General features: G+C 40.8%; 1 protein-coding gene across 1 annotated transcript in view; it reads left to right on the forward strand.

The window, feature by feature from the left end:
• Positions 1-12,341, forward strand: part of LOC115140653 (retinoic acid receptor gamma-A-like) — a 93,852-nt gene that overhangs the window by 18,787 nt on the left and 62,724 nt on the right. Inside the window, exon 2 of the mRNA XM_065001890.1 lies at positions 4,396-4,648. Within this exon, the coding sequence (XP_064857962.1) occupies positions 4,480-4,648 (169 nt within the window). The 5' untranslated portion in view covers positions 4,396-4,479. The remainder of the gene's footprint in view (positions 1-4,395; positions 4,649-12,341) is intronic.

The raw sequence follows: 12,341 nt of genomic DNA on the forward strand, positions 1-12,341 counted from the left end.
AAGAGAGAGAAGGTATCTTTGACAGCTGTGGTAATGATAGATGGGTCCGGGTATGGATAGGGGGTGTAGAGTTATCCACTGGTTAGATTTAGTGGATTGAATGTATTGGGTTGAAGGGTAAGAATACCTGCATGGTGTAGGTGGTTGTGAGCTGACTAAGTAAAACTCAGGGCTCTACGTATTATATACTAGGCATTGGTATGATATGATATATGAACTAGTGTGTGTGTGTGTGTGTGTGTGTGTGTGTGTGTGTGTGTGTGTGTGTGTGTGTGTGTGTGCGTGCGTGCGTGCGTGCGTGCGTGCGTGCGTGCGTGCGTGCGTGCGTGTGTGCGCGTGTCTGCGTGCTTTTTTTTTCTTTTTTACCTTATCAGGAAAACAATAACTTTTTTGTAAAATCAGGACTTTTTTCATGTCCTGAATTTGTTCAAATGCAATTTTAAACTTAAGGGTTAGGTTTAGGGTTTTGAGGTTAAGGTTACGGTTACAGTTAAGGTTAAGGCTAAGGTTAAGGTTAAGGTTAAGGTTAAGGTTAGGGGTAGGGGTAGGTTTTAGGGAAAATAGTATTTCTAATGGTCAAACATATTTACTCTGCAAAAAGTCCAGTAATTTCACGAATATAAAGCTGTATGTCTGTGTGTGACTGTGTGTGTCTGTGTGTGTGCATGTGTGTGTATCCTTCCTGTAACGTGGCTGGGTTGGCCAGCCAGCCTGGCCCCACATGTGGAACAGTTTACTGGAATGGAACTTTAAATTAGCGGTGGTCTGAGGCAGCCCGCTGCAGTAGGCTGTAATTAACTAGCTCTGTGAACGAGGGAGAGAGGCTGAGAGAAAGACAGACAGAGAGGGGGAGGGAAGAAGAGAAGGATTAGGAGTATGTGTTTGTGGTCATGTGTGTGTTTTCTGTGTTTGTTGTGTTATGGTCTTTTTGTGTATGAGTGTGTGCGCTTGCTTGCACGGTATGCCATGCTACTGCCCCTGTGGTGCCCCCCAGTGTGTGGAACAGGTCACTGCAGAGCGAGTGTACGTGAGTGTGTGTTTTCCACTGTACACGTTAATACATGGACATTTTTTCCCCTGGTTTGAGAGGGTACTGTAAGTTCCTCAGCCTTCCCTCTCTTTCTCTCTCATCCCTCTTTCTCCCTCTCCTTCTCACCCCCCCCTCTCTCCCTCTCCCTCTCCCTCTCCAGCTCCTCCTCTATCGTTCTCTCCCTCTTTCTCTCTCCCTCCATCTCCCCTACCTCTGATTCATAAGTTGTATCAGGCCCCAAAAAACATTGCGTTCTTTGGCTCCTGTGTGTTTACCACAGCTCCACCAGAGAGAATGTGACCCCACTTATCACATCACTCTGTGGGGGGTGGGACAGAACGAGCGAGAGAGAGAGAGAGAGAGAGAGAGAGAGAGAGAGAGAGAGAGAGAGAGAGAGAGAGAGAGAGAGAGAGAGAGAGAGAGAGAGAGAGAGAGAGAGAAAGAAACAGAGGGGGGGCAGAGAGAGAGATAGGGAGAGGGAGAGAGGTCGGGAGAGGGAATGATAGATTGATGAAATTATTTAGAAGAGGCAAGACAGCACATGTTTAAGGCCCTGCATCTTTGTCAATCAAAACCAACATTTTTTTCCTGACCACATGACCTCAACATGGAAATATCCAGACTTTACAGAATCACGTGCCTTGGAGTCTCATGAAGATTGGCCTTAGAAGAGGGGGGAAAGCATGCATGTTGTAATGCGTTAAGTGTGCCCATGTGTTGAGCACAGTTCCCTGGGCAGAGGGGCCATAGAGACTCTGGCAGAGAGAACACAGAGACTCTTCATGGTGAAGTGGGCTGATTTATGGCATTGCATTATTTTGCACTTTCAAAAAAATACAGAAATTAGACTTCTCTCTTCTCTGTCTCATCCTCTCAGACCTAGTTTGTTCTTATTTTCCCTGGAACTGCCTCTTTTGTACTCATTCTCTGGCCACCACTGTCTTCATCATAACCTCACCAATTTATATTCTTTCCCCTTTTTCCTTCATTCCTTCTCTTTTTCTTCTCCTTTAACTTTCAAAACATATTTTGTGTCAGTTAGTTTCTCCATGAACGATGCCATCCCTCTATGTTTGTAACAGACTTTTCATTTGATCATATTTGCATTGATGCATTTCGATTGTGACACTCCATGCAGTATACAAACTGTACTACCGGTCAAAGTTTTAATACACCTACTCATTCAAGGGTTTTTCTTTATTTTTACTATTTTATACTTTGTTGAATAATAGTGAAGACATCAAAACTAGGAAATAACACATGGAATCATGTAGTAACCAAAAATGTGTTAAAAATATATTTGAGATTTGAGATTCTTTAAAGTAGCCACCCTTTGCCTTGATGACAGCTTTGCACACTCTTGGCATTCTCTCAACCAGCTTCACTTGGAATGCTTTTCCAACAGTCTTGAAGGAGTTCCCACATATGCTGAGCACTTGTTGGCTGCTTTTCCTTCACTCTGCGGTCTGACTCATCCAAAACCATCTCAATTGAGGTCAGGGGATTGTGGGATTGTGGAGGCCAGGTCATCTGATGCAGCACTCCATCACTCTTCTTCTTGGTCAAATAGCCATTACACAGCCTAGAGGTGTGTTTGGTCATTGTCCTGTTGAAAAACAAATTATAGTCCCACTAAGCCCAAACCAGATGGGATAGCGTATGCAGAATGCTGTGGAAGCCATGCTGGTTAAATGTGCCCTGAATTCTGAATAAATCACAGACAGTGTCACCAGCAAAGCACCCCCACACATCACACCTCCTCCTCCATGACTTGCGGTGGGAAATACACATGCGGAGATCATCCATTCACCCACACCACGTCTCACAAAGACACGACGGTTGGAACCAAAAATCTCAAATTTGGACTGCAGACCAAAGGACAGATTTCCACCGGTCTAATGTCCATTGCTCATGTTTCTTGGCCCAAGCAAGTCGCTTCTTATTATTGGTGTCATTTAGTAGTGGTTTATTTGCAGCAATTCGACCATGAAGGCCTTATTCACACAGTCTCCTCTGAACAGTTGATGTTGAGATGTGTCTGTTACTTGAACTCTGTGAAGCATTTATTTGTTCTGCAATTTCTGAGGCTGGTAACTCTAATGAACTTATTCTCTGCAGCAGAGGTAACTCTGGGTCTTCCATTCCTGTGGCGGTCCTCTTGAGAGCCAGTTTCATCATAGCGCTTGATGGTTTTTGTGACTGCACTTGAAGAAACTTTTAAAGTTCTTGAAATTTTCTGGATTGACTGACCTTCATGTCTTAAAGTAATGATGGACTGTCGTTTCTCTTTGCTTATTTGAGCTGTTATTGAGATAATATGGACTTGGTCTTTTATTAAATAGGGCTATCTTCTGTATACCCACCTATGCTTGTCACAACACAACTGATTGGCTCAAATGGAAATGGAAAGAAATTCCACCAATTAACTTTTAACAATGCACACATGTTAATTTAAATGCATTCCAGGTGACTACCTCATGAAGCTGGTTGAGCAAATGCCAAGAGTGTTTAAAGCTGTCATCAAGGCAAAGGGTGGCTATTTGAAGAATCTCTAATATCAAATATATTTTGATTTGTTTAACACTTTTTTGGTTACTAAATTATTCCATATGTGTTATTTCATAGTTTTGATTTCTTCACTATTATTCTACAATGTAGAGAATACAAATAAAGAAAAACCCTTAAATGAGTTTGTGTTCTAAAACTTTTGACCGGTATTTGTACATTTAAAATGTTTGTAATTTAGCAGACACTCCTTTCCAGAGTGATTTACAGGAGCAATTAGGGTTAGGTGCTTTGCTCAAGGGCACATCGACAGAGCTTTCACCTAGTCAACTTGGGGATTCAATTTAGGCTACTGGCCCTTTCGGTTACTGGACCAACGCTCTTAACCGCTCGGCTACCTGTTGCCCCTTAAAATCTTAAATTGAGCCAGTTTGCTACTGCAAGAAAATAATCCTGCAGCAACAGGAAATGTAAATTATTATGTGGATTATAATTCATGGGAATTTTTTGAAGGGGTTGATAAAAAAAATTGGGGGGCAAATCAAGTCTTAAATTGCAAAGTGGAAATAAAAAACTTTAGAAGTCTTTTAATAGCTCAAATAAACTACAAGTTTGAGTTTCCTGCAGTGCAGGAAAATTCCCAGCAAAAAAGAGTGATCAAATTAAGATCCTATGTCTGTAGGTGGCTGTGTAGACTACTTAAAACTGTGTGCGATTAACAGACAGGCATTGGAACTAACCTCCTATTCTCATCTCTCCCTCCAGAGAGCCTGGACCTGAGGCAGCGTTGCACAGGCTTGGTGTCTCGTCTGTGGGTCCCACCTCATCTCATCACCCCTCCTTATCCCTTTCCTCTCCAGGCCCCCAGGACCAGCTCCAGTAAGACTGCCTAAAAGTGACAAGGGACCGGAACTATCCTGGACCTAAATTATCCTCTCAAGGCCATGGCAACCAACAGGGAACGGCAGGTGAGTCACATGACTGGCTTTTCACCTGCCGTTTACCCCTTCGCCTTCAACTCCATGAGGAGCCACTCACCTTTCGACCTTCTGGCCAATAGCAGCCTCTTTGGACGTTTTGGGGCAGACCTTCCGAAAGAAATGGCTGCATTGTGTAAGTACTGTTACTCATGTTTCATTTTCAATTCTACTTTTAATCTCTCCATCTTCAAGACATAATGTATACACACCACATTAACATACTCAAAAATACATCCATTTGTGATATGTTACTCAGTTACAACTCTTAATCTTGGGTTGGGATGGTTTTAGGAGTGTACCATAGGCATTAAAAAGTGTAAAAAGCTAATTCCCCTCCCTTCACTTTTCTTTGTGAAAGAAATATAGAAGAGGGATGCCAAAAGAAAGATACAAAAACGGACATAGACAGAGAATTCTTTGTTGGGGTTCAGCATATGGCATTACTCTGTGATCATTACCCTAAAGAAAGAGAAGGACAAGTAGAGAGAGAAAAACAGTAAAGCCAGAGAGAAAGAGAGGGAGTGTAACTATAAGTGTAGAAAAGTGGCCCTTCCAGGAAAGCAGGGTTCCATGTGGTAAAGCAGGCGGGTGGCGGGGTGCGGGCGGGCGGTGGGTTGGCAGGGTACAGGCCCGGGGCCAGCCTGGCCTCTCTGGTCTGGAGTACCAGAAGGCAGAACAACGGCCCCTTTATAACATGGCACTGCACACAGAGGTGAATCAAATTAAAACATGAGAGAGAGTCTGACACACACACATCCAGCAGTCCCAATATACAGTCATTTCCTTGCCCCTGTTTTGTCCAGCAGACATTTAGAGACATAGAGCTGTGTGAGTATGAGCAGTAGAAATATGTCACTGCCTGCTCTGTTATAAGTGCCCTGGCTCTGACTCTAACCACATGAAACACATAGGCATCAATACTGCAGGATTGAGGCTTGGAGAGGAACTCAGATCAATGACAGATGGATGCTGCTGGAGAGAACAAAGAAAAATGTAACACTACTACAACGTTTTACTGGACAAAGTTAAGGACTACGTTTTAGAGTAAATGGCAATGGTCCCTTTAACTCAAATGGTTTGAGAAAACCAAATGCCTTGAACTGTTTAAAGCTGAGTTTAAAGCTGAGTTTAAAGCTTAAAAGTTTGGGTATTCTGTCCTGATTAACATTTGAGTTAGTTGACCACGCATCATTGTTGACAGTACTTCAATACCAACTAGTAGAACTTGAAACTATTGAGTTAAGTTAATTACATTTCATAATTGTACCCAGTATTTCTTGGTGAGGTTGGAGGGTCAGGAAAAACTACCTAACTATACAATATAACTATTGAATCGTACTACATTAATGCTTACAATGATCAGGCCATTGAGCATAAACATACATCCAAAATGATATATCCATTTCATTACCAAGATGTTTTCCCGCCAACTTTGTCATACCGCCAACTTTGTCATCCCGCCAACTTTTTTCCATCTTTTCTTTATATCCGAAGGTTTCGGTATCAAAGCCAAAACCTTTATTTCCACCAAACAACCTAGTAATCATTTTATTGATTTATCAAAGCATTTGATTTAGTGGATCCTTTTATCTTACTAGGAAATCTTAAAAACATTGGTTTCACTAACAGAAGGGTGGCAGGTAGCCTAGTGGTTAGAGCGTTGGACTAGTAACCAAAAGGTTGCAAGATCAAATCTGTGAGCTGACAAGGTAAAAATCTGTTGTTCTGCCCCTGAACAAGGTAGTTGTTCCTAGGCTGTCATTGAAAATAAGAATTTGTTCTTAACTGACTTGCCTAGTTAAAAAAATTAAAAATCACAACCTGGAACTCAGTAGAGGTGTACCTCAAGGCTCAGTATTGGCCCACCTTCTTTTCTGATATAAGCAACTATCCAAGATAATTTTAACACTTTACAAAAATTGTTTCTACCAAATAATTTGGTATTAAATCCAACAAAGTCATATATCATACTATTTGAGAATTTCTTTAGAGCGAGCTCAAATCTATCCCCAATTTTAAGTGACAACAGGGCTTTAGTTGACACTCACCCATCATTGCCCTGCCATTCCCAACCAATCAGAGTGCTTGGAAATGTGGATCTGGACACTGCACCCGCCCACTCAGGTCAGAGTGTTATCGCTTTCCGGAAAGAGAAAAAGCATGTTTTTCTGAGGACTTATTATAGTGGACATTATTAGGAATACTCTGGAATGTTGTGCGTGCATCGGAATAACCACAGAGCGGAAGTCATTCCTATCAATATCCATTGTAAAGAACCAAAGTGTGTGTGCCTAATTTGTGATGGTGAAAAGGGAAAGGAAATAAAAACCCTGAAAGAAGAAGCATCTGCCTTGCAGAGGGTCAGAACCCAAGTCAGAATCAGCATTAAGTACATAGCAGGTGAGGGCTCAGAAGCCAATTTCTCAGGCGAGCTCCAGCTAGACGTTTTTCAGTCCCCTCCACGATTTCACTAATGGATTATTTATTAACCCTAAGGTGATATAATAACTGTGAACTATTTATTGATTTAAGCTAAGGTGATAAAATTACAACAAACTGATTACTGACGAAACATAAGGTGATAAAATTTCAACAAACAAATGATTGATGATGTCACGACTTCCGCCGAAGTTAGTCCCTCTCCTTGTTCGGGCGGCGTTCGGCGGTCGAAGTCACCGACTTTCTAGCCATCGCTGATCCTCTTTTCATTTTCCTTTGGTTTTGTCCTGTCTTGTATCACACCTGGTTCCAATCCCATCAATTACATGTTGTGTATTTAACCCTCTGTTCCCCATCATGTCCTTGTCGGTGATTGTTTGTTTGTAAGCTATGTGCAAGATATGTTCTGGTGTGCGACGGGTTTTGTACCCACTTGTATTATTTAGTATATTTTGGTTTTCTGAGTGTTTGAGCACTTATTAAACTGCTCCGTTTATACCAAGTTTGATCTCCTGCGCCTGACTTCCCTGCCACCAGCACGCACCCCCCTTACAGATGAACAATAAATCGATAGAATATACTGTAGATGATCATTGCTGCACATAACCATCTGGTTTGACTCAAGAGTCAAAGACAATGAAGATTTCCTGAAATGCTTTAAAGAATATTATGGAGAACAAAAGTTAGTCACGTTTTTTGTCACACACACACACACACTCATGATTCATGCACCATCCACACACGTATACATCAAGGACCACACACATGCTCGCACATGATGCACGCACACGCACGCATGCACACAGACACAGACTATTACTCCTGCAGATTATTTTAATACAGTATAAAAAACAGGTCCTATGCACAACACTTGAATTCCATGATTTGATTCCTTGGAAGGCAAGCCCATCTCTGCCCATCCCATTGCAAGAAGGTTTTGTCACTCCTCTCCATACTTACGATTGATATCAGGCCTATAAAAAAAAAATATGTTTCCATTGTAGATATAATTTGATACATAAATGAATGATATTACCAGTCCTTTGGCTAAAACGTCTTACCAGGTTGCTGTCTGCAGGAATGGGGGCCAGTGTTGTTGACAGTAGATGGCCCCCATATCAGCCACAGCCATTCATACTGCAACACAATAGCAAAATGCTCCACAGTAGTCCTGATGGCCTATTCTTACATTAAAATCTCAGTAAATATCTGGCAACATATTTCACAACAAAATAACAGCCATTGTGCAATTACTAATTGATTAACTTGCATTGACAAGAACAACCTCTCCCTCGACGTAAGCAAGACAAAGGAGATTATCGTGCACTACAAGAAGGAGGACCGAACACGCCCCATTCACATCGAGGGGGCTGTAGTGGAGCGGGTCGAGAGTTTCAAGTTCCTTGGTGTCCATATCACCAACAAACTATCATGGTCCAAACACACCAAGGAAGTTGTGAAAAGGGCACGACAATTCCTTTTCCCCCTCAGGAGACTGAAATTATTTGACATGGGTCCTCAGATTCTCAAAAAGCTGCACCATTGAGAGCATTCTAACAGGTTGCATCATCGCCTGGTATGGCAACAGAGGGTAATGCGTACAGACAGTACATCACTGGGGCCAAGCTTCCTGCCATCCAGGACCTATATACTAGGCAGTCTCCAATTTGTAAGTCGCTCTGGATAAGAACGTCTGCTAAATGACTTAAATGTAATGTAAATGTGTGGTACACGGCAAAGAAAAAACTTCACAGCTGACTATTTCAAAATTCATGCAGGTGTTTGAAAGTGTTGATTGTTTGAAATATCTGGGTTTGAAGGTACATTCTGTATTATCTTTTGGAAAGCATATTGATTATATTAGAAAAACAATTAACTATAAGCTTTGATTACTATGCAGATGATGTAAGATTTTTTTACTGTATCCATTGTAAAGACCTTAATAACCCAACTGCTGGGATCCTATCCTAGACTACAGTGACATAATCTATCAAAACACAACAAAGACCTTCCTTATGAAGTATATGTAATTTATAACAATCTTTCACATTCATTCTTGGATGCCATTAGAAGACACACAATTGAATAATGTCTGAAACAGTAAATTGGCTGTCACTCCCAAACAGAAGACAACTGCATTGGTACCAAATTATTTTTTTAATGTATCAACTTAAATTTCCCTGTAGCTTATATACTGTATTAAGGAACATCTAACTTGACAAGACTCACACTGCTCCTTTCGACAACAGCAGCAATTACAAATTCTAAGGGTAGCAACAAGCTCTCCCAACCTCCTATCAGAATTAGAAGTTCATCCATGTTTCTCAAACGTCAAATTTCTAAGTTGTTCCATATGTGTTTGGTTACTTCTATGTATAGTTTCAAGGTTAAGTTTACGCATTTACGCTGAATTCTTAAGGTAAGGTATTAACTCTGAATGGTTAAGGTAAGGGTTAATATTTGGGAAAATCTTAAAACATAAATATCAAAAACAACGTTCTACCCAAGTCCACAATTACACCTTTTTTCTGGTGTTTTTGTTATTATTATTATTTCATTGTTATTATTATTAGACAGTAGCTGCTATATTATTCTATTTACTAAGTGTTGTTTGTTTGTCTTTATTTGGATACTTGAAAATTAGAATTTAAGAGATTTAATCCTGCTAAATTTCTAATAAATAAAATAATAATTTCAGTAAAGTGCTGATTACTGCTTAATATGAAACGCAGCCATAATGTTGAGGCGGCTTGTCACCATTTTGATTGGGACAGCACCGTTTTGATTGGGACAGCACCGTTTTGATTGGGACAGCACCGTTTTGATTGGGACAGCACCGTTTTGATTGGGAAAGCACCGTTTTGATTGGGACAGCACCGTTTTGATTGAGACAGCACCGTTTTGATTGGGACAGCACCGTTTTGATTGAGACAGCACTGTTTTGATTGAGACAGCACCGTTTTGATTGGGACAGCACCGTTTTGATTGGGACAGCACCGTTTTGATTGGGACAGCGCCATCGCGCTGCTTTGAGACAGGCGTGGGGACTCGTCTTGATGAATCAATAAATATCATCATTTGGATATTGGTTAGGCTACAATTAGGCTGGGAAAACATTAGCTAAGTTGAGGTTATGAAAAAAGATTGCAGTCAGAGTGCAGTATAACTGTAATAGACTAATATAACTGTAGTTAGAGTGCAGTATAACCACAGTATGCTGAACTCTAACCATGCTTCTACACATGCATTGCTTGCTGTTTGGGGTTTTAGGCTGGGTTTCTGTACAGCACTTTGTGACACCAGCTGATGTAAGAAGGGCTTTAGAAATACATTGGATTGAAATACTGCGTACAGAATAACACAGTTTGTTTCAATGCAGTAAGTTTTCAGTGTAACTGCAGTTACAGTGCAGTACACTGCAGTTATTTTGCAATTACTGCATCCAAAATACCACAGTCAACTTTGGTTACTGAACTGCAATATTTTTTTGTGATTTTGTTTCACAGAATCTCTGTCTGTATAGGCTATTTGGTTACTTGGTTTCTGGCTGGGCAAATAAGTGGAGTTGATATAGCGCATATACTGTATTAATTTGCTCATCAATCACTGATCAGAAACATTTAGCACACAATAATGTAGCCTAAAGGCAACTCCAAAAGCCAGCGGAGGTTGTGAAATATGAATGAGAATCACATACTTTTGAAAACAGGATTGCTATTATTTTCTATCTGTATCATGATGAAGGTAAGAGCCTACACCTGCTCCCTAAACATAGATTAAACGTTAATTTTAAAAAAGCATGGGCTTGGGCTCTAAGTATCAGATTTTACATGACAGCGGTTCCACACATTCCCGGTGACACAATATGTGTGTGTGAAAAATGTGTTGTGATTTATTCTGTTAAATTCCATTATATTCTTACTATAAAATATACAGTTGAAGTCGGAAGTTTACATACACCTTAGCCAAATACATTTAACTCTGTTTTTCACAACTTTATTTTAAGAATGTGAAATATCAGTATAATTTAATAATTTAAATTGGATTTAGCAGGTTACATACACTCAATTAGTATTTGGTAGCATTGCCTTTAAATTGTTTAACTTGGGTTAAACATTTCGGGTAGCCTTCCACAAGCTTCCCACAATAAGTTGGGTGCATTTTGGCCCATTCCTCCTGACAGAGCTGGTGTAACAGAGTCAGGTTTGTAGGCCTCCTTGCTCGCATACGCTTTTTCAGTTCTGCCCACAAATCTTCTATGTGATTGAGGTCAGGGCTTTGTGATGGCCACTCCAATACATTGACTGTGTTGTCCTTAAGCCATTTTGCCACAATTCTGGAAGTATGCTTGGGGTCATTGTCCATTTGGAAGACCCATTTGCGACCAAGTTTTAACTTCCTGACTGATGTCTTGGGATGTTGCTTCAATATATCCACATAATTTTCCTCCCTCATGATGCCATCTATTTTGTGAAGTGCACCAGTCCCTCCTGCAGCAAAGCACCCCCACAACATCATGCAGCTACCCCAGTGCTTCACGATTGGGATGGTGTTCTTCGGCTTGCAAACGTCCCCCTTTTCCCTCCAAACATAATGATGGTCATTATGGCCAAACAGTTCTATTTTTGTTTCATCAGACCAGAGGACATTTATCCAAAAAGTATGATCTTTGTCCCCATGTGCAGTTGCAAACCGTAGTCTGGCTTTTTTATGGCGGTTTTGGAGCAGTGGCTTCTTCCTTGCTGAGCGGCATTTCAGGTTATGTCAATATAGGACTCGTTTTACTGTGGATATAGATACTTTTGAACCTGTTTCCTCCAGCATCGTCACAAGTTCCTTTGCTGTTGTTCTGGGATTGATTTGCACTTTTCGCACCAAAGTACATTAATCTCAGAACAGACAGAACGCATCTCCTTCCTGAGCAGTATGATGGCTGCGTGGTCCCGTGGTTTTTATACTTGCGTACTATTGTTTGTACAGATGAACGTGGTACCTTCAGGCGTTTTTCTGAGGTCTTGGCTGATTTATTTTGATTGTCCCATGATGTCAAGCAAAGAGGCACTGAGTTTGAAGGTAGGCCTTGAAATACATCCACAGGTACTCCAATTGACTCAAATTATGTCAATTAGCCTATCAGAAGCTTCTAAAGCCATGACATCATTTTCTGGAATTTTCCAAGCTGTTTAAAGGCACAGTCAACTTAGTGTGTGTAAACTTCTGACCCACTGGGATTGTGATACAGTGAATTGTAAGTGAAATAATCTGTCTGTAAACAATTGTTGGAAAAATGTATTGTGTCATGCACACAGTAGATGTCTTATTCGACTTGCCAAAACTATAGTTTGTTAACAAGACATTTGTGGAGTGGTTAAAATTGTGTTATATTG

Source organism: Oncorhynchus nerka, linkage group LG2, assembly GCF_034236695.1.
Source record: "Oncorhynchus nerka isolate Pitt River linkage group LG2, Oner_Uvic_2.0, whole genome shotgun sequence".
Lineage (NCBI taxonomy): Eukaryota > Metazoa > Chordata > Actinopteri > Salmoniformes > Salmonidae > Oncorhynchus > Oncorhynchus nerka.